Raw genomic sequence first — 23,754 nt, forward strand, 5'->3', positions numbered from 1 at the left:
TAGATCAGTGGTTCCCAACCTTTTTTTGACCAGGGGCCACTTTGACCAGGAACCACTTTGACCAGAGACCACTCTCCAACATTAGTACCAAAAGGGTTTTGATCAACTTTAGATTCAGTTTGGTTATTTGAGGTGCTGATTCAGAAAATTGCATTGGATAGACCACATCAGCTCTAGTTTCTGATACAGAACATATGCCATCCAGTCATCACCATATCCTCGCCCACAGAAAACCATATTTAATAATCTAGAGCTGATGTGATCTATCCAATTCAATTTTCAGCACCCCAAATAACCCCAGAAACAGGCCTAAAAATGAAGACACCAAGGCACCCTGCTTCCAGGCACCACATGGAAAGGCTTCGCTCACAGGGAGGGAGGAGGAAGAGAAGCAGCAGTCAGGAGGCTTGTTGTCTCGCTGTGCGTGGGTAGTCAGTCTCTCCCTTCCCAACATCCCTGTTGCCCCAGCACTATAAGAGGCTTTCACGAGACCAGTTGCTCTCACTGCAACGGTGTAGTAACAGTGAGGCCGCGGGCCATATTTTAGTTCTTGAGGACCACTGGTGGTCCATGGACCACAGGTTGAAAACCACTGATCTAGACTAAGAAAATTGCACTTAGCTGCCACTGGCTTTTTAGAACATAATTTGAGCAGTCATCCTGATATAAAGACAAAAGATTTTACCACAGAATTGTGTGCTGGATTACATCTGTAAATACGGTAATTCTGGAGCTCAGTAGCAGAGCAGTTGCATTAACAGATACTGTTTCTGAAAATACATAGAATACAGTTTTGAATAGCTACCAGGAGATCTACACATGTGGCACTTTATTCATTATGGCGTCTCTCTTTGGTTAGACCAGGTCATAAATTAAAATTGAGCTCTTATCGATTGATGATTCAAAGCAACTTAAATTTTTACCATATTTTAAATATATTAAAAGGCATAGTTTCATCTTTATTATCAAGATGCCTATTGCTGTTCATTGCCTTCATATTGGCCTTATTGTGTTGCAATCCCACGAAGGAGAGACCTCCAAGACACCTAGCCTTGATCAGGTCTTAAAAATTCAGGACTGTGGCATGTTTGGTTTAGGGGGCATCTACACTGTAGTAATAATGTAGTTTGACACCACTTTAACTGCAATTGCTTAATGCGATGGGATCCTGGGATCTGTAGTTTGGTGAAGCACCCTTCTCTTTGACAGAGAAGGCCAAAGACTTTGTGAAACTACACCTTCTATAATGTAGATGCACCCTTAGTCAATCCAGTCTTCCTCCTTTCCTGCTGTCTTCAGAATGTATTAGGCACTATCGTCTGTTTTAGTGAGACACATATTCATTCGGCTTTACTTTAATGTCTTCTTCCTTCTTCCTCTTCTTTGCAGAGAAACGCCTTAGAACACAAATGCCAAAGTCTTGTGGGAACTAAGCAACTCGGCCCTTTGCAGCACATCCTTGTTATATCATGGGACCGGACGTTGGGTTCTTCAGCACCAGTCTGCTTCATATCATCGTCTGGGGAGGCTTGGCAGCCATGACAATGCTCCTGGTTTTGATTTTCCTCATCTTCCTTTGCTCAAGTTGTGACAGGTAAGGACTTTGGCAAGAAGAGTCCAGTAAAGACAGGAGCAGAATGCTTTCCCTCAAAATGTCACACTCTAGAGCAGGCATGGGCAAACTTTGGCCCTCCGGGTGTTTTGGACTACAACTCCCATAATTCCTAACAGCCGGTAGGGAGTTGAAATCCAAAACACCTGGAGGGCTGAAGTTTTCCCATGCCTGCTCTAGACCCACATATCAACACCACTTCAGAAGGAGTGTGCCTCATGGCTTCTAGAGTCACGGGAACAGGGACCAGACCAGGACTATATAGTCAACTCTCTCCATGTATTGGGGTTAGGAGCACCAGATCCTCCTGAAATTCCAAAACTATTAATAAGGAAATTACTATTTTGTTACCTGAGAAAACACTCTCTAGGATATTTTAGGCCTTCCAGCACGATCCTATGGTCAACTTCTGCTGAAAGCTTACTATAGAATTGCACTGGAGCACCTTGGTCAGTGGTTCTCAACGTGGGTCCCCAGATGTTTTTGGCCTTCAACTCCCAGAAATCTTAACAGCTGTTAAACTGGCTGGGATTTCTGGGAGTTTTAGGCCAAAAACATCTGGGGACCCCAGGTTGAGAATCACTAACCTAGAGGCTTCTAGAAAGAACATTTAAATCAAATTCATGAATAATGAAATCTGCCAATGTCAAATCACAAATGTGGAGGGACTACTGTATACATGGACAGTAAAGTTTTCAAATGAAATTATTAAATTTGTTTGAAGTATTTACTCGTTGCTGATAAAGATAAGCCATCCTACCACTATTCAGTTCAAAAGGCCCACTTGCTTCACAGAAATCTCTCTCTGTTGGAGTCTGAATATGTGAAAGCATTTGAGCTAAAATGAAGTAGCATTAGAGCTTGGAACATTACTTGCTACAGTGTTTGAGAAATAACTCATTACTATTACACAATTTGTTGAAATCGCAAGTCTACATGGCTTGTTGTAATGGTTATTACTTCTTTATTCCTTTCCATTACTTTTTCAGAGAAAAATAATTGAACATTTCTTTGAAAGTAGCTGTAAAAATTCCCTTTAGAGGTATGCTGGATCCTTGGTACCTCCTGTGGTTTGGTTCCAGAACTCCTGTAGATACTAAAATTCACAGATACTCAGGTCTCATTATACACAATGGCATAGTAAATTGGTGCCCCTTGTATAAAAGGACATAATCAAGCTTTGGTTTTTGGATTTTTTTAAAAAAATACTTTCAATCCATGGATGTTTGAATCATTGGATACAGAATCCATGGATACAAAGGATTTACTGTAATATTTGGTAGTAATATTTGGTTCACCTTACTCACTGCTCAAATATTGCGTATTTTCATTTATTGTTGTCCCTGTTTTCATTTGTGAAATGTTAGAGAGAATGTTATATTTCCATGTACTTAAAATGAAGCTCATTCTTTAATCTATACTTTTAAATTGAGATTGGAATTAATACTCCAGTTGCCTATGTCACCAGGATGTGGCATGCATTCATTTATCTTGGATGCAGCATATATTTGCTTTGCCTTGCTGATCAGTTGAACAATAGAACCTGTGTATTTTCCATTTTAGAACCTATATTTGATCTTTTAATCTCTCTTGTTCATAGAAAACAATACGAACAAAAGTATGAAATTTATATTTAAATTGGATTTGAATATAGTGTCTCCAGAGAATTTTTACCAAAGTTTCTGGCTGACAACTATTGCCCCCTTTTGCAACTTATATCCATGAAGAAACTCAAGGGAAAAAAACAGAATATTTTTTCTAAGAATCCGTCTGTTGGGCATTTCTAACAAGCTGTGCAAATTATATTTCCAGACCTTATCTAGCAATCATTTTTTAATAATTTAGCATGTTGCTAGCCTGGCAGTGGCATCAGGATATTCATGTAGCAGGAACTTTCCCAGAAATGCAATTAAACAAAATCCCTTCCTTACACAGATGCTGTTGATATAATCATTTATGACATTTAAAAAAACAGATGCTTTGTTAGAAAAACTTCTGGGATCAAATTAGTGATTGCAAATACCAGTCATATTGGGCATGCATATATGGCATCATAGACCTGATAATTAGTCTACTTTCAATGAAATGCTATTTTTGAAAGTACAGAAATAGAAATTAGTGTGGAATTCGGCACCAAATTTCACAGGATGGTGAAATGTATTTATTCTGTTTGAGAAATGTTCTTGTTAGAGACTGGTGTGTATTTGTGCATGCACGTACCTTCAAGATACCTGGTGACTTATGGCAATCCCATGAATTTCATAGGATTTTCTTGGGCAAGGACTAATTAGAGGGGTTTGCCAGTTTCTTCCTCTGAAATATAGCCTACAGCACCTGATATTCCCATCCAAGTACTAACCAGGGCTGACCTTGATTACCTTCCAAGAGCAAATATAATCTGGTGTCTTTAAGCTGTGACCATCAATTTCTTTGAAACATCATTTTCAATGATATTTTAAAGGGATGTCATGCTCCGTATTAGTATCCCATTGAGCAAGTTTTCCAAAGATGCACCAGGAGCTAATGATCATCATCAAGACGATCTTGCTGTCACAGTTATACCACCACCACCACCACTATTACTACTACTAGTAGTAATAATAGTAATAAATTATTCTATTTGTTAACCACCAATTCTCACAGCTCAAAACGGCATAGGAAACCATTGTTCTGCCTATGCTTTCCCATTAATCAGTCCTTATTTCTAAGTCATACTTCAAACAGTGGTCAAGACTATTTGATTTTGAACAAAACACACGTATGCCTGTCTGTTATTGTTCCTACTTTTCCTGAGCCAGTAGAGTGTTCCACATGCAGAACATGTTGCAAAATGCCAAGAGCAACAGATAATTTGAAACAAACACTAAGCATTCCTTTTGATGTCTATTTGTAAGAATGTTCCAGGAGTTACACAATACCACTACAAAGGATTTCATTCCAAAAGAGCAGACAGCTATGTTATCTTTTTTTCAGGGAAAGAAAATTAGGATTTCTTTGGTACCTTCTTTGGTAAATACTAACACATTTACTGTGGAATGGTGTTTTTTAGTCAGATAGCTGTTTTAGCAGATGATGATAAATGGCATTTTGTGTGTCCATGTGCCTTCAAGTCTCCTGTCAATGTATGGCAACTCCAAGGGTTTCATAGGACTTTCTTGAACAAGAAATGCACAGAAGTGGTTTGTCACTTCCTTCCTCTGAAATATAGGCTACCATACCTGGCACTCTCATGCAAGTACTTACCAGAGCTGGCCCTGCCTTTAGGATATTTAGACTCTTTAGCAGCAGTATTTTGTGAAATTTTATGAGACAACAAATTTGTCAGTATTTAAGATGCCAGAAGACGTTTTTCCTTCTCTGGTTGTAATTTACATAGAATTTGTTTGGATATGACGGGCTGTGGCGCAGGCTTGAGAGCAGCTGCAATGAATCACTTCAATGAATCATTCTGACCAGGAGGTCATGAGTTCGAGGCCCGCTCGGAGCCTATGTTTGTCTTGTCTTTGTTCTATGTTAAAAGGCATTGAATGTTTGCCTATATGTGTAATGTGATCCGCCCTGAGTCCCCTTCGGGGTGAGAAGGGCGGAATATAAATGCTATAAATAAATAAATAAATAAATATGAATGACTGCACAATAAATATTGGGAGATAACATGTGAAAAGGATCTAGGAGTCATAATAGATCACAAACTGAACATGAATCAACAGTGTGATGTGCCAGTTAAAAACCCAATATGAATCTAGTCTGTATCAATAGGATTGCACCCCTCAGAAGGATTTGGTATGGCCCACAGAGGCTCTGCTCCTAGAGCCTTAGAGAGGAAGGTTACATTCAGCGCTACAATAGAGTAGCCATCAGAACTTGCCATTCCCTCCTTCCTTTCCGTATGCACCAAAGTTACCAAGCTAACCTGTGACAAAGGGGGCGCAACTCATTGATCCAGTCAGGATGCTGGAAGTGCTGGTCTCAGTTGGAAATGCAACTTCGGGGAGTTGTTTGACTCAGGTTGGAGTAGTGGGGAGTGAGGGTGAAATTTTAAGGAGTATGGGGCCCGGGCTGTGGCGCAAGCTGGAGAGCAGCCAGCTGAGACCAATCACTCTGACCAAGAGATCATGAGTTCGAGGCCAGCTCGGAGCCTGAATCTGTCTTGTCTTTGTTTGTCAAGGCATTGAATCTTTGCCTATATGTGTAATGTGATCCGCCATGAGTCCCCTTCGGGGTGAGAAGGGCGGAATATAAATGCTGTAAATAAATAAATAAATATTTGGGCCAGTTGGAATCTTAGGCTCCAGGTTATGTTAAAATTTAACACTAGATTCACCATTTTAGAGGGAGAAGGCGGCCCTCAGTTTTTGCCTCTGCCACTTTTCCTATCTCTTTACCTTTGTTGTCTCCTTCTCAAAACTGGTAACTCTGTACAGTTTGCTTGTGAGGAAGAAACCTGACTCCGCCACTATTCCTTGCTCTTTCGGCTGCCTCTGTCATCTCCTCCTCCGGTGGAATAAAACACCAATTTCTCACTGTTCATTTCTCTTCCTTGTGAGAAAGAAACCTAGCTTCACCATGAAGTAGTTGTGGGGTCGTCATAGCAAAGCTAAGTTTCTCCCTCAAAAAAGGACCACAACCTGCCACCGCGCTGAGGGGAGGTGGGGAAATGGAGAACAATCTGCTTTGCTGCTTTCTCTAAGGGAAAGGCACCCTCTCAGAAATCCATACTGAGGCACTAAAAACCTATCTGCAGTCCAAAGAGTTTAGCCTATTCAATTTCATCCACTTATTATGGCCAAGTTGTGCAGGCCTGGTCCAAATAGAAGGAAGTAATAATACCACTCTATTCAGCTTTGGAGACAGTATTTTCTACTGCTCCAAAGACTAGGACACTGAGCAATGGATTTAGGTAGAAAAAGCTGCTGAACTTGCAGACCGAAAGGTCCCAGGTTCAAATCCCGGGAGCGGAATGAGCGCCCGCTGTTAACCCCAGCTCCTGCCAACCTAGCAGTTCGAAAACATGCAAATGTGAGTAAATAAATAGGTAGCGCTTCAGGAGGAAGGTAATGGCGCTCCATGCAGTCATGCCGGCCACATGACCTTGGAGGTGGCTACGGACAATGCCGGCTCTTTGGCTTAGAAATGGAGATGAGCACCAACCCCCAGAGTCGGTGACGACTGGACTTAACGTCAGGGGAAAACCTTTACCTTTTAAACATTGATATGAACTGTTTTATAGTTGAATATGTCTTGTAATATGGTGGAGTCTCTGTCTTTGGATGTTGTAAACAGTAGGTGGACGACCAGTTGGAAGTGCTTTGATTTCTGCATAGCAGGGAATTGGGCTGGATTCCCCTCGTGGTCTTTTCCCATGCTAGTTTGTTACAATTATGTGTTTCCAAAATAAAGTGTCTGATTTTAAAACAAGCCTAGAATATAGGTACAAATATGGAATATGCTTCTTTTTGACTTTGTGTTATTACTTACCAACTTATGTGAGGCTAAAATAACATAAAAGAGCACCGCCTGCAGCTGAACTTGAATGCTTGAATGAGCCTTTGGTGTAAAATTGAAGTTTGGCATACATCTCTTGTATTATGTAAACATTGCCAAGATATTTAATCTTATTGCTGGACATTGACACATACTGGGACTATTTTAATCATATGCCTAAATATTATTCCATTAAAGGGAGAAGAGGCCCAAGCAGCTGAATGGCGACCATGAAAATCTGATGAATGTGGTAAAATAAATTACTTATTATTTGCAAATGGCTTTTTAAACTTCAGAATATTAGAGACAGCTTAAACATACCATCCTTGGGCACTTCTCCATGGACCATTTTAGTTTATTTTAAATTGGTATTGAAGCAGGAGATTTCGCTGTGCAGATGATTACATAGAAAATCCTGGAACTAGTTTGGGGCCCAGATGGTGATTACACAAACTACAGATGCCCATTAAGAGCTGTCTTTCATTTCCTTTTATGAGAGCTCATTGTCTAGCTGCTGCAGTTTAAAACTAGCTCCAAACTGCATTAAATTGTCAGTGTAGATAGCATCTTAGTTTCCTCTCCCTTTTCTCATGCATTGTTCACCCTTTAAGGAAAGTGGTAAAGGGCAAAAATCCCATTTTATATGTTGGTCAAGTGTGTCCTTCCAAGACTACCCATTGATTTCATAGCTGATCGGGAACAAAGCTGGTTGCATGTGCTCAAAACAAACTGTAATACAAATGTATATATATATTGGTGTGCTGGCTAGAGCTAATGGCTGTTCCAGCTCAATGTCATCTGGGAAAATGCAGTTAAACACTTGCTACAATTATAATGTGAAGGGCAGGAGTTACACATGTGTTTTATAGACATTTGGGGAGAATGTGAGATTTAGATCATACACCGAGAACTGAGGAGTTGTCTCCAGATCCCATGTTCTATCAGTAATTATGTTGTGATTGCTATTTTATTTATAAGATGCTGATTTATCATCCACATCTGGAGTCACCATTTAAATGTATTATATATCTTAGTTGATAATTTTCATTACTTCTAGATAGAAAGATAGATGTAATAATATACTAGAAGCTTTTCTGGTATCTTAAAATGGGGGTAGAGGCTCTCATTTTCAAAGTGAATTGATTTCAAGTTGAAGTAATCAAACATGTAAGAAATTGAGTTGATTATAAAGTGAAAATTACTTTAAATATTTATGACAGTCATGGATCAACATTGTCCTAACCCATAGTAGTATTTCCAAAACAATATTCAATAATAATACTTAGTAATAACTCATGCCCTGATCTGATCAAATGAAATATATATTTTGTTTTGTAGCCTTCAGATAAAGAGGCATTTAGTCACTCAGTCACAAGTCTGGCTACAGATCCACTGGCTAGTAGTGAACAGAATGGAGGACTCAGTAATGGTGATGGTAAGACTTGAATATGACTGTAGCATTTATATTATTTTCTTAATTATTTGTGTATTCATTTCAAATGATGTGCTCTCATTTCCATATGTTTACGTCTATTAGGATGAGACGTCTAGTGTATAATAACAGCAACAACAACAACAACACTTTATTTATATTCCACCCTATCTCCCCAAGGGGACTCAGGGTAGATCACAGTACACATACATGGCAAACATTCAATGCCATTTGGACAGACAAGCCAGAACAGACAGAAAGGAGGTATGCTGTATTGACATCCAGCTTTTGACACCTTGGAGGTTGTGCTCAAATCCAGCCACAGGGGGTGCTGTCGCTCCATCCTCTATGATGAAGAGCCATCAGGATTTCCTCCTTTCTTTTGGTTGCTGGGCATTTTCTGGATTTTTCTTTTATGGTGTCATAAAATGCTTCCACCACTTAGCAGTACCTAATCTCTACTTGCAGTTCTAAGCTGTTTTCAAACTGCTTAGGTAAATAGAGAGCTGGGCTGACAGTCGGGTGCTCACTCCAACCCGGGGCTTCGAACTGGCAACCTTTCAGTTGGTCGATCTTATTGCTGCTAGTGATTTACCAGCTGTGCTAAAGCTGCTAGTCCAACATATCTGTAGGCAATCAACTTTAGAAAGGCTGACAATAAGAATTAAAATTGCATTATCTGGTGGTAATGGCAACCAATTCATTGTGGTCCAATTGGTCTCTGGAATAACTTTTCAGAATAAAGATTCCATGATTGAAAAGGCTTTCTAAACTCATTCTTAATTAATGGAAGAAGCAGGTTCATCTCTTCTACAATATATTTATTAAATAAAACAAAGAAGCTATATCCCTACATCTGATATTCTTCTTGTTTTTCCAATGTATTTCTCAGTCATTGTAGCATTAAGGCTAGTGCAAGGCCCTAACCAAAATAACTTCTAAACTACTGTGTATAAAGTTAGCCACTAGGTCTTGATAGGTGAATGTAAGTCACAATACCTTTGAAATGCTACAGCACCTGAAGACAGAGAAACCATTATTTAGGTAATGAATCATTGTCTTTGGATAATTTTATGCACACTTCTTGCCAAGTGGTGTTGTATTTAAAGTGAAAGTCTGAGGGCAATTAAAATGTCTAGAAAGGGGTGTTTCTTCAGTCGTGCCATCTCTCTGTTTCCAAGGGTTCTTTTTGACAAGAAAATCACTACTTGTAGTCGATCAAGACATTATCTAATACCTACTTCAAAGAGATCAGAATTTGTAAATACAACCGCTTTGAAATAAGCTTATATATTTTTTAAACTTCCAGCTTTGGGTACTATCTTCAGATTGTAAGAATAGCAAACCGGGCAGTACCACTACGTAGTAGTCCAATTAGCAAAGCCTGTCTTGCATCCATTTTGTCCTATTGGATTTTCTCATCCCCCCCCCTTTTTTTTTCTTTCCCTGATGTGGTATTTGATTTTGGCAACAGAAAAAAATGTTCTTTTATGATAGCCATGCGTTGGCCATGTAGTCCTATAGTTCTGTTTAGCTACTTATTCTATACATGTATATATTTTTCTCCTAGTTCTTTCTGAAGATAGCACAACTGCTTGTATCCAGCCTTATGAAGAAGTACAGACTTCTGTCACAGACCTGTTGGAACCACAAGACAGTCTGGGGAGGTCTTTGAAGTGCCATCAGAGCAGGGAGCTACCCAGGATTCCTCCAAATAATGCCATAGAAACTATTTTGTCTACCAGAAATACAGAAAATGATCAGGGTCTGGGAATGGAGGGCCCTTACGAAGTGCTGAAAGACAGCTCCTCCCAAGAAAACATAGTTGAAGACTGTTTGTATGAAACTGTGAAGGAAATTAAAGAGCTGGGAGCAACATCCGGCACAGAGAAGTGCAAACCAAAAACTGCAGTGCTTGTTAATGGAAGTCTAGACCATGTTCTGGCACACAAGGTTGAATCAGCAGAGTATGCCTCAGTTGACAGAAATAAAAAAAGCCGCCAGAGTGCTAATTCAGAGAGTCCTCTTAGCAACACTCCAGACGTGGAGGATGAACCACCGCCTCCAGTCCCCCTGAAACTCCTTGATGAAAATGAAAATGTGCAGGAGAAGGAGGCCGAGGAGGAGAAAGAGGCAACTGAAGGGCCCAGTGACCCTGACAAGGTACATCTTCTCTTCATTATTAAAAAGTTGAGACTTGTTCCCAGTGTTTACATGTCTGCAATAGCAAATCCTTTCTGTCATTAGTGGATAGAAATAATGGTGGTAGAAATTTTCTGGCCACTTCTTCTGACTAAAATAAGAATGCATTTATAAACACGGACAACAGGTACACCTATGTGCTTTAACTGTGTGTTAGATACACACAAGGGATATGCATGAGATAGTATTCTAATAGCTACTGTAGGGAAGGAAATTGTATGCATTTGGTGGCTGTTCCAAGAGTATTAAAAAATTAATGAGTTCTAAAATGTTTGCAGACATTTGCATAATGATTATTTTTCCATCGTTGTCAGTACAGAATGATTTATCACTTCCCAACAAGTTGTTAATGAATCTATCTTTCCCCCTCAAATGCTATTGTTCAAGAGCGGAACCAACTCACGCAAGTGTCATCAGTAGCTGGCCACAAAACACAAAAAATTGAGAGAGAAAGAATCTTTGACACAAATCTCATGACTTTACTGATTAAAAATTAAACTCTCTGAACACTGGAGAGCTGTTCCTAGTCAGTGCAAAGATATGGAGCTAGATGGAAATTCATAGATTAATTCACACACACACAGATAGAGATAGGGAAGACTAGTTTTTGTATTAATACTAATGTGTATTAATAAATATAAGACATTTGCTGCAGCCCTTGCTCAGTAGAGTTTGCATGCTACTTGTTTCAGGTTCAGGTATCTTCAAGTATATCTGAAAAGCGGTCCATTTGAAAACCCAGAGAGCCTATATTGAGCCAGATGGACCAATGAGTTATCTGTGTTCCTGTTTTATATTGTGTTTGAAGAAAAAATGTACCACAATTGCCCTTTTGAATTTATTTATTTATTTACAGAATTAATATTCCACCCTTCTCACCACAAAAGGGACTCAGGGTGGATTACAATGCACATATACATGGCAAACATTCAATGCCATTCTTAGACATACCACATATACAGACAGACAATAGAGGCTATTTAACATTTTCCATTTTCCAGCTTCATGAGGGTATACTTGATTCCAGCCACAGGGGGAGCTCCCGCTTCATCATCCACTTGTGACACCAAGACCTTTTTGATGGTAGCACTTCCTCATTGTTCTTTGCATACCGCCGGCAGTTTTATGGTATCATAAATTAAGTTAAATTTGCCTCCCCGCATTAAGTGGTACATAGAATTCTTTACTTACAGACACAACTGTTTTTGAGCTGCTTAGGTGGGCAGTAAGCTAGGCTATTAACAGTCGGGAGCTTAACCTGAATTCGAGCTTTGAACCAGTAACCTCTCGGTCAGTGGTGATTTATTGCTGCTGGCTACTAACCAGCTGCACCACAGCCCGGCCTTTTGAAGAAGCATTAGGGCTGATATCCTTCTATGACTTGTGCATGTATAAATCCCATTTTGAACTGATCAGAGAAGGCAATTCAATTTCCCCTGTACTCTGTCCAAATCTTCCCACAGCCCAACAATAGCAAACCTCCCAAGAGGTGTCCATTCTGGTTTTATGTACCATTATGAATCAGAGGGAGAGATGGTTCAGACCACATATATCTGGCTGCTTGGAGCTCCTGAAGTATGAGGGAAAGGAAAAATGTGTGCATATTGTAGGAGAGTGTACCCTTATTTCTCCTACCCACCCACATGAGCTGAGATTGATTAATTTTATTCCTAGGTCTGAACCCCACCTTCCTCTCCCCACTGTTATGCAATAATAAAAGCCCCCTCTCTACCTTATTATGGGGCATAACAGCTGCAAAGGAAAACATGGATTGACATCTATGGAGCTATGCATAGGTGTAGGATCTCAACCATCTGTGCTATACATATCGATTACAGTGACGGTTGCCAAATAATTTTAGGATTATAATTGGGTTAAGTGATTTGAAACACCAATCATTACATCTGATTCACAGCGCAATTTCAGGTATGCCTACCCAAAATTAAGTTTTGCTAAGTTCAGTGCCATATAAAATTCAGACAATTCAGACAATCTGCTTCAAATTGGATTATATGGCAGTGTAGACTCATATAATCCAGCAAAAAGCAGATAATGTGGATTAATAATAACAACAACAACAACAACAACACTTTATATCTCCCAAAGAGAACTCAATGCCGTTTGGACAGATAGGACAAAAAGGAGGTATGTTGTGTTTGAAGTCCAGCTTTGGTACCTTAGAGGTTGTGCTTGGATTCTGCCACAGGGGGTGCTGTTGCTCCATTCTCTATGACAGCCGTCAGGACTTCCTCCTTCCTTTCAGTCACCGGCATTTTATGGTGTCGTTCCTAATTTCTCTACTTACAGCTCAGCTGTTTTTGAACTGCTTTGGTAAACAATGAGCAGGGCTTGACAGTCAGGTGCTCACCCTGACGGGGCTTCGAACTGGCCACATTTCAGTTGGTAGATCTTATTACTGCTGGTGATTTTCCAGCTGTGCTGAAACCCAATCCCTTTGATAATCTGGATTATATGGCAGTGTAGACGGTGCCTTACTCTCAGATAAGTGTACATAGGAACACATGTTGAATCAAATTGCATAGGTACCTTAAGTTGTAGCTCCCCTTCCTAAAGCACACACTTGTTTGCACAATCTGAATCAGTCCCCACCCCAAATATTGGGATTGAGTTTGGCTTACCTGTACATTGTTAAGTAGGAGAAAAGAAGGTATTTATTTTTACATGATCCCTGTTTTGTAGTTTGACTCTTGAGTCTATAATGTAAAGAAACTAAAAAATAGACATTGAGTCACTTTTTTGTAAAAAAAAAAAAAAAAACACCCTTGAATTATGACGTTTTTTATTGGAATATCAAATGTCCACATCATTTAGAATATCTGGCTTACCTCAAAGTACGCTGTATCAAAATCTACACCTTCCCGGGTTCACGTTGATGAAATGCCCTCTCCTGCTCCTAGAGAGTATTGGGGGACATTTAAGTGCAATTTTTTGTAGTTGGAGTGTGGTAGGGTTCCCTGCTCTTAAGAAAATTTCTATAAATCTAGGGAAAATAACTGCAGTGAACAATTAAACATTCATGACAGTTCTGTCTTTGTGTTGTCAAGCAGAGCAACATTGGACCAAGGAAAAAACTTGAAATTATAAAACTGATTGAGCAATTTAGTAGTGACTTGTATGTTGTTCTAGAATTCTTTATATTAACCATTGCAAATCAGTTGATATTTTGTTCACATACATAGTTTTCTACTGACCATTCACATATCAGTAAAAGCTCAAACATCCTAGGAACCCTGCCATTTCACCCACCGTTATGCACAGATAACAAAGGCTTTGTCGTGTCCCAAAGCTCTGCTTAACTGTAGGCAAATAATATGTGAAACTGCATTGTCAGCTTTTACTAATGTGGAAATAGATAGTTATACAAGTAACTATTTAGTAATATTTATTCTTGTTAATAAGAATTGTTTTCCTCTATTTTTTCAGAGGCTTAGTTCATTGTCTTACAAATCTCGAGAAGATGACCCATCACTTACAGAAGAAGAGGTGGGTTGTTCTTTGAGTGAATTATAGAATGATTTATTTTAATCAAAACAATGTTTGATAACTGTAGACAAATCTGTAGAGGAAAATATAACCACAAATACAAATGCTTAAATGCAATTGTTAATGGCAAATAAAATAACACAATTGAATAACTGGAGTTTATCTAGATTTTGATTTACTCTTTTGTAGGACTGTAATAGACTTTTCTAGGATCCTCCTTTATATATTTTTCTCATCATACGAAAACAGGTTATTAATTATTCTACAAGAGCAACTGACAATGTGTTGTCGAAGGCTTTCATGGTCAGAATCACTGGGTTGCTGTGAATTTTTTTAGCTGTATGGCCAAGTTATGGATGCATCCTCTCCTGACATTTTGCCCACACCTGTGGCAGGCAGCTGGAGTTTATATATCTCTAGAATGTTTGGGGTGGGAGAAAGAACTCTTGTCTGCTTGAATGTTGTAATTAGTCACCTTGATTAGCATTGAATACCCTTGCAATGGTAAAATCTGGCTGCTTTCTGCCTGGGGGAATTTGTCAGGCTACACAAAAAACCATTGAAATACACAAGCATGTGGACAATTTCAACAGAAAGGAGAAAACAATGAAAATGAACAAAATCTGGCTACCAGTATTAAAAAAACTCTAAAATCAGGACAGTACATAAAGAACAACACTCAGAAGACAGGATAATTCCAGACAAGAAACCATCAGGGCCAGTTAACACCTTCCAACAGAGGATTCCCCCAGGCAGGAAACAGCCAGGCTTTGAAGCTGCAAGGGTATTAAATGTGAATCAAGCTGGTCAGTTGCAACATTCACACTTGCTTCAGGCAGACGAGAGTATTTTCTCCCACCCTCAACATTCCACAGATATATAGACTCCACTTGCCTAGTTTCCAACAAACCTCACAACTTCTGAGGATGCTTGCCATAGATGTGAGCCAAACGCCAGGAGAGAATGCTTCTGGTACATGGCCATACAGCTTGGAAAACTCACAGCAACCCAGCAACTGACAACGTTTTATTAAAATAGCTATAAAATGAAAGTCCTTGGGCATTTTTCTAAGCCCTGGCATTCTTAATATAAACCTTTTATGTTACAAATAATGGTTTGGGGTAGGCAGATGAACTGTGAAGTGGGAGAAAGAAAAGAGGGCTGTCAGGTAGTACTTTGTCCATTTAGGCCAAAGAAAAATATTCAAGCCAAGGTCAGAACCCTTGGAGTCACATAGACAAACACATTCCAGTTAAAATCCTCTTGGTGCTTGAAATGGGCATAGCTTCACTAGCATATGTGGTGGTGGCAGGAGGAAAGGTGGCATGGGTACAACACTCATGATGAAAGTAAAGCCCTGGGTAAATTGTCTGCTTAGAGCAGGTATATTTTTGTCTATCTTTTCTGTTTGACCTTCAAGAAAATTCATTATCTGGCATAGTGGACCAACAGAATTTGGACGTCCATGTGCATGTTGCTTTTTTTCTTTTTTAAAGCACAGAATGTAGTACAAAAATAGTCCACTGCAGTGTCTGGAGAACTTGCAGAGTGATTTAGAGTCAAACAATGCTCACTGCAGGAAGGCTGCCCAAAGTAGCTCACCTGAGTTCCCTAACTGTAACATTTAAAATGGTTTTACCAAAGGATAGCCATCCTGTAGAGCAGTGGTTCTCAACCTGTGGGTCCCCAGGTGTTTTGGCCTACAACTCCCAGAAATCCCAGCCAGTTTACCAGCTGTTAAAATTTCTGGGAGTTGAAGGCCAAATCATTTGGGGACCCACAGGTTGAGAACCACTGCTATAGAGAGTCTTTACAATCTTGTGTTTGACAGCAAAACATACAAGTGCTTGTTCAGCAGCATGATATCTGTAACGTGAATTCCAGTTCATAGAAACAAGTGAGTGCGAACAGCGTGAAAGGCTTTCTCTCCCACTAGGGAGAGCAATTGTTTTCTTTTGCAGCTTGGTTCAAGTATAGTAACAGTAGTCTAATAAACCATGTGTGAGAATAAGTAGGTTCACTGTGTGCAGTTTCCCCCTGTCCCTATCCATCTCTCATATGATGTAATAGAAATGTTACAGAGTTTGTTAAACCACTCAACCTTCTGCATCCAACTTGAAAACTTGATTATGAACTAGTCAACTATGTTTTCGCATTGTTACATATGAAGTGCTTGTAAATTGTACAACAGTGAATTATAAAGCAGTCGTATGAGGAAAAGTTATGCTATTTTTATTAACTTAATTTATTTTTCCTTTCCCACCCATCTTGTTCTAGATTTCAGCAATGTACTCCTCTGTAAATAAACCAGGGTTGGCCACCAGAGACTTGGAGCCTGCATACACCTGTATTCCAGAAATTGCACCTCAAAAATCGCCCTCTATTTGCAGTGGCCTCTATGCTAGTGTGAAAGACTTGGAAAATACCCCAAACATAACTACCTTTCCTCAGTCAGGAGAAAGACTAAATGGGGAATTAGAGCCAGACTATGAAGCGATTCAGACTGTACATCATGATGAAGACAGAAATGGTTTGATTCCACACAGCAGCCAATCGACCCTCTCACAAGAGAATGACTATGAGAGCATTGGAGACTTGCAGCAACACAAAGACGTCACAAGACTTTAGTGGTGTCAAACACAAGGCTATGGGAATGGACTTTATCAGCATCAGGAGTTCAAAGGGGGGATTACCTCATGTCTTTATCACTTTTAAACAGGTGAACAAATGAAATTGTGTCCATGGGGGAGCATTTATATGAAGGCAGCTGATACAAAATCTCAAAATAGGGTGTCCAGTTTGTGATGACTGCTTCACATGTGGCAAATGATCTTATATATGTGACCTCTTGAAAGGGATACTGTTCCATTTATAAGACAAAGACATGTGAAGTAGAAGATAAGCATTTAGAAAAATACTATTTACGTATTTGGCCAAGGCGAACAATGTTGATTACATCAGAATTAAAGTTGGAAAAAAAACAGCATTAGGTTAAGTGCCATGCTTGACACTTGATTTTACTTGGGGCTGGGAATCATGTGGTTCTCCGGATAATGCAGGATTGCATGTGCCATCACTCTTATCTAGCATAGCCACTGAATGCTGAGTTGCAGTCCTACTACATCAGGAGTTCTGTGTGATTCATATCCATGTTCTATATAGAATAATGGTCTGGAGGGAGCATGCATATTCATGCTGTCACTTGAATCAATTGTCTTCAAAACATTACTTTGTCATCCATTTGAAACACATAATTATATTGGATTTGGGAGCTGTAAGCTGTCTTTTGCTGCAAGCCTACATGGCTCAGGATAGTGTAGTAATTCCCAATGTAGAACTATGCTGTTCTTTTTGGACCTACCATGGAGCTGCTGAGACCCCTCACCCAAGGCTGTTCATGCCCAGAAGAGAGTGCATTCGCTGTGTCCCGATAGCTAGACATTCAGCAATGCCATCATCCACTGAGGTCTGCTAAATCTCAGCAGCTTTCCACAACTGGTTACAAGGACATAGCTAGACACTTTTGTAATCTACATTGCTTTCCACCAGCCACAGAACTATACTAGGGGGATTGTGACGGCTAGTATGTACAGTATTGTTTGACTGCAACTTAAAGGTACACAAGCAAAGAGTCGATTTTCAGTGATATGTTTAATACAACTGTGGGGTTTCGGGCATTGTTAGCGAACATGCGAACCTGACTTTATTAAACACTTTTACCTTTGCCTTGCCCTGAAAAAAAATGGGAGACATTGCTACTGTAGAGAAAGAACATTGTGTTTGCGAGAGATCTGCAAGTCAGCTTCTATGTTTGGAGACAGTTTACATTTGCTCTGTTGCAGTCTGCTACAATCTTAACTGATAAAACTCATACTATTTTAATGAATTGTGCAATCCATTCTTCATCCCACTTAGTAATATTCAATTTTTCTTAACTGAGAAAAGAAGAATTGTCACCATTATTATTTTTAAAAAGGAAAATTAGGATTTAATACCATGTATCTGCTACCTTTTACATATAATCACTTTTGCTTTGGGTACTTACTAGATTACACACAAGCTGCAACATTGTGTATTGGATGCACTTTGCACTTAAGGTATTTCAAGAACATTTAAGAAATAAAATTTTAGATAAATAATAAGTGAAAGATCATAGGTGTAAGGAGTCTTCAGTGTTATGATGAGGTGGTCATGTTGGGGAATACTAGTATTCAAGATACCGCAGTCTAAAGCAGGTTATAAACATGAAGTTGCTTAATTAAGATGAAAAATTAGGCTTACACAGGAAAAAATTCCTAACAGACTCAGTTATGGTTTCAGTTTTGTTTTGTTTTGTTTTTTATTCTCCAAATCGCTCCCGGCAACACTAACACTCACCAAGCCAACTTCATGTTGGAAGCAAGCAACTTTTAGCTAGTTGCTGGCATTGAACCTCCTTCTTTATTTCCAGGCAGAAATTTCAGAAAGCTTTTAGTCAGCAACCATAGCAACACAAAGTAACTAGCCTTTTTCTGCAGACCACAGCGATAGGCAATTTTATATGAGTTCATTGTGTTGGTGCAGAAGCTTTGTAAACAGTTTCCTCTATATCCAGGCAGGAAAAAAATCATATGGCCATGAGAAAATGTGCTTTGGAGTGGCATGCATAGAGACAAACATAGACAAATGGGGGTCAAGGTCCAAAATGTCACAGCTTGCCTTCTGATCTTGTTTATAACTCTTAAGTTATGTGCCTTGAAGTCAGCTATGACTTATGGCAACCCACTCATAGGGTTTTCCTGACAAGATTCATTCAGAAGAAGATTGCTATCACTTCCCTCATAGGCTGAGAGAATGTAAATGTAACTTGCCTAAGATCAACCATTGAGTTTCAAACCCTTTTCTCCCAAGGGTCTAACACTAGTCCAACACTCTGCTATTCCACATACCAGTAACAGCCATCTAACTATAGCCATGCATGTATATATATGGTAGGGAGGATGGAGAAAATGCATATTCTCCCAAACTGTTCAGCTGGCAAAGGATTCAGTGTTAAAGGGCTTGCTGCATGTATGCTAGCATTTTAGTACCAACTATTGTAATATGTGAGTGAGAGTCAAGTATCTCCAAACATTCAAAAGCCTGTGATTGACATGCTATAAGAAGCTGGGCAAAGCATGAAGTAGCTCTTGCTATTTAGGGCAATTGTGTATTTTTATTCTCTGCATTGTTTCTGGTTTCTGGACGCATTGCAGCTGACTTTCAGCCTTATCCTGTGCATTCATTTAAGTTGTTGTCTGAACACCAATGATAACAACTGCCATATGATAATTTGATCACCTTGTAACAGGAATTGAGTGCCTCTCAATTAAGGCAGCTTGCCATTTAATTGATGTCAATGGAGGTTTGCTTTACATTACAGCCTTCAACTGGAACCCATTTAAAATGTTCTTCATCTCCAATATGGCATTTTTAGGCACTTTGTGTGGAATAATATATAATATAATATCAGATATAAACACAGTTTTTAGTGCTTTAAAGGGCTCTGTGACTGAAAAAAGTTAGACAGTCCCCATCCAATCAAGGAATGGAAAACATCCCACAGTGTGGGAGAGATTGTTCCCACTGGGTATCATTCATAGTATTACCAAGTACTCCTAGTGTTGGATATGGCAACATATCTATCCTGTGCTTGGAATCCAAGGACAAAGCCGCCCTAAGTGTGGATTCTCTCCTATTTGGGGATTTCTCCATGTGGCAGTTGTAACATTTAGGCTAACCTTTAAATTCAGATTGTGAAACAGTAGCACATCAGCCCTTATTGGGAGAATGGTAATCTGGGCAGTGTCATTCAACTGACTGCCATCGCTTTCTAAACAGATATACGTGCTCGTACATCTAGGATTTGAAGTTTCCAGATGAAATTGAGAAAACCTTAAGAAGAAATATATTGGAGTGCTTTACTGCTGGTGTATTTTTTTAAACTGACCATGAAAAAATTATCTACTAGAATCTGCATTGTTTGCAGATTGTGTTTTGTTGCATGTTTCATTTGGCCAGTTTGTCCACAACACCCATGTTGACAGAACCTGCTAGAGGAGGTGTACTGACATATGGATTTGCCTCCATCAACCATTGATTTAGATGGCACAGGATTGCCAGTCAAACCAATATGTGAGCATAGATGTTGGATCTCAGAACTGGTCAGGGTCTAATGTTGTGTGGAGTGCAAATGATGAGGATCATTTCTGTCAGAACAATAGACTTGCCCACACAGTTCTGCAGTTCTTGCTGTTGGGATTGGGTGATGATCCACCCTTTTGAATAACACAGTCACACATGTCAGTATGCTGCAGGTATAGTAAAACCAAGATTCATCATTCTTTTTTTTTTAGTTAGATATACTCTGATGGCAGCTAGATGTGTGTTACCCATCATGTTTCCTCAGGGCATAAAATGCTGTGCCTTTAGAAATCCACTTTCAGTGAAGTATTCTGGACAGCTTCTAACAATGGTAGCTAGCTACATCAAAGTTCATGTGGTGCTTTCTCTTAAACTCCATTAATATTGGTGCTTTATTACATATTTTGAATGGTTACCTTCATTTTGTATGTTCCTGAAGGCAAATGTGTATATTTTGTTAGAAAATTTTGAATAGTTGTCTTAGCCAGTTGCTGCAATATAAGAAAACAAAGTGAAGAATCTTGTGGTGCCTATAAAACTAGTAGATGTTATTTGATATTAACTATTGTGGACTCCAGCCTACATCATGATTCCATGCTTCTTAGTTTAATGTTCATTTTTATGTTTTAGTTGTGTGTTTTTTAAACTGTAAGTGGCTCAGGTTTTGGAGAAAAGTGGGAAAATGATGACTGACGATGATTTGATGAAAGGAGCTGGTGTCCAGGAAAGCTTATACCAAATAAGGAGTATTAGTTTTAAGTGCTAAAAGGTTCTTCATTGGTTTAATAGAAAGTAAGGATGATAATTTCATTCACAAATTCTGCATAACTTGAGATTTAAATCCTCTCAATACACTTGTGCAACTCAAGCACCAAATAAGGCAAATGTTTTGTAGTAAAATGCTTAAACTGAACTTCTCCACTGGGTGTTAAGTTGTTATATATTGTCTAAGTATTCTGTTGTTATCCCATATTCTATGAACATATCAATTTTGTGAAACAGAATGTTTTAAAAGAAAAAGGTTATTCTAGAAGGCACTTCCACTGATCTTTGATTTTGAATCAATGCATTTTATAATTTCTTCTGTTTCGTCATATCTATATAAAGTTTTTGCAGGACTCACTGATTGCCTAGGCTTGAATACATGGTGATTTCGCAATCTACCTAAGCAGTATTTAGCTTCATTTTCCACATGATTCAAAATTATACAGAAACATTTCAAATATCTTGTAGCAGGAATGAAAAAGGCCTGAATCAGCTACCACCAAGTAAGATGGAGCTACAGTTTTACTTGGTAGAAGGCACTACGTTGACAGGCTAGCAGGTGGAAAAACTGACTCACTTTCACATAATTAACCAGCAAATATTACGAATTTAATGAATTGCACTGATCTAGTTAATATTTAAATAAATGTGTATAAATATGAACAACTTGCCTGCTATATCTAAAGATAGTAAATGCAATTGTAAACAATACCTAATAAAACATCACCCACATGATTTAAGATTTGAAGATTACAATTTGTTTTCCACAAGGAGCAAACTATCTTAAAAATATGAACAACCCTTGCACTTCAAGTGGAATTGTCTGAATGCTAAATTGGTAGCCTTTTCCACCTTCAAACGGTACACCATGCCATGTAGTTGTCCTACCTACTGTATGATCCCTTATATCTTGATATACAGGTATGGTATGTGTGTGTCTCTCTCTTCAAGTTGTGAGTCATCTTACAGTGACCCCATATTTTGTAAGGTTTTCTTGGGGAATTACATTGGAGAATTAATGCAGTTTGGAATCACTTTATCCACCATGACTTAATGCTGTGATATCATGAAAGGTTTAGTTGTAATAAAGTCTTCAGCCTTCTTTGCCAAAGAGTCTTGGGACCTCACCAAACTCCCAGGATTCCAAAGCACTGAGCCAAAACAGTTCAAGTGGGGTCAAACTGCATTAATCCTATAATGTAGATGCACTCTTAGGCAAGAAATATCAGAGGTGGTTTTGCCAGGACCTTCCACTAAAATATAACTTACAGCATCCGTATTCCATGTCTGTTTCACATCCAAGTGCTAACCAGAGCTACTCTGCTATATATAGAGCAATACTATACAGTCCTCTTTTTGACTTGATGGTGGTTAATAACAACCACTCCCACATCCACTTGCCCAAGGATGTACTGCATTTTAAACCTTTTAGTTCTGTTTAATACATTTTAGCCTGTTTAAAAAGATTTATTGGTTTAAATGACTTTAACTCGTTCGCATGGATTTTGCTTGTATGCCACCCAAAAATCTTTTGATACAGGCTGAGACAGAAACATTTTAATGAAAAGGAATAAGATTCTCTTTTCTGCTGCAGTCTTCTTTCTGAAGTTCCCCAGTCTCACAGGGTTCCCTGTCTGGAACCAAAAACAGGATGAAAAATCTGTTGGGGAGGGAGGGTGCAAGTCCGCTCTAATTTACTCTCCCCCAAAGCATTTTCTCATCTCAAAATCTGCCAGTGCTTTGTTTTCTTTTCTTCCACTTGCAGAGGTCTGCAGGCATTTTTAAACTCCTCAGAGACATGCTGTATGTTTCTTCTCCACTTGCGGTTCTGTGCTGGATGTGATGTATGAACATTTGGTTCTGTATTTCAAAATATCATGATATAGTTCTCTCCGCCAGACAACATGAGGTACTGTTAATTGTTTTTGCACTTTTATTTATATTACAATCAAAGACAGAAGCTGAGAATTGAATATACTTCGGGCATGAGCTTTTGTTTGCTCCTTTAAAAAATAGACCTTTCCAAAATTGTCATCATGTTGACAGAAAATATTTGAATTTTTGTATTCAAAAGTAGGAGAGGGCAGCAACCATAGAAAAAGGGGGAATGGGAGCTCAAAGCTCACTTGGATCAGGCTGGAGGTACAAATGTGGGATCTAAGAAAATGCTGGAATTGTAAATCCTATAATGCTTCACTACTGGCTTTCTGATTGGGGGGGGGGGGGGGATATCCAAACCTGTTGTCCAGATCTGATTTAAAGGACACCAAAGCTGCAAAATCCCCAGCTGCTATGAGCTTTCACTCCCAGCTTCCAATATGACGTTGCTTGCTCACTTACACACCACATATTATTTTAATTCAGCTGGTTAATAAAGTATACAGTATTGTCATTTATTGAGTCTGACTCGTCTCTCTTCTCCCTTTGCCTGCTTTTTTCTTCTGAGCTGCTGCTTTCTTTGAAGTGCAGTTGATGGCAACTATCAAGCTTTGTTTGCTGTTGTGTGGTTCAAGTGGTCTCTAACTTAGGGTGACCCTAAGGTGGACCTATCACAGGGTTTCCTTGGTGATATTTTAATAATAATAATAATAAT

General features: G+C 39.1%; 1 protein-coding gene across 2 annotated transcripts in view; it reads left to right on the forward strand.

The window, feature by feature from the left end:
* pag1 (phosphoprotein membrane anchor with glycosphingolipid microdomains 1) overlaps positions 1-23,553 on the forward strand; it is a 136,682-nt gene extending 113,129 nt beyond the window's left edge. For both annotated transcript variants that reach the window (XM_062980234.1, XM_062980235.1), the window contains exons 2-7: positions 1,390-1,594; positions 7,295-7,346; positions 8,435-8,531; positions 10,099-10,691; positions 14,175-14,234; positions 16,512-23,553. In XM_062980234.1, coding sequence (XP_062836304.1) covers positions 1,470-1,594; positions 7,295-7,346; positions 8,435-8,531; positions 10,099-10,691; positions 14,175-14,234; positions 16,512-16,862 — 1,278 coding nt within the window. In that variant the 5' untranslated portion in view covers positions 1,390-1,469 and the 3' untranslated portion in view covers positions 16,863-23,553. The remainder of the gene's footprint in view (positions 1-1,389; positions 1,595-7,294; positions 7,347-8,434; positions 8,532-10,098; positions 10,692-14,174; positions 14,235-16,511) is intronic.
* Positions 23,554-23,754: the final 201 nt, after the last annotated feature.

Source organism: Anolis carolinensis, chromosome 4 (genome assembly GCF_035594765.1).
Source record: "Anolis carolinensis isolate JA03-04 chromosome 4, rAnoCar3.1.pri, whole genome shotgun sequence".
NCBI lineage: Eukaryota > Metazoa > Chordata > Lepidosauria > Squamata > Dactyloidae > Anolis > Anolis carolinensis.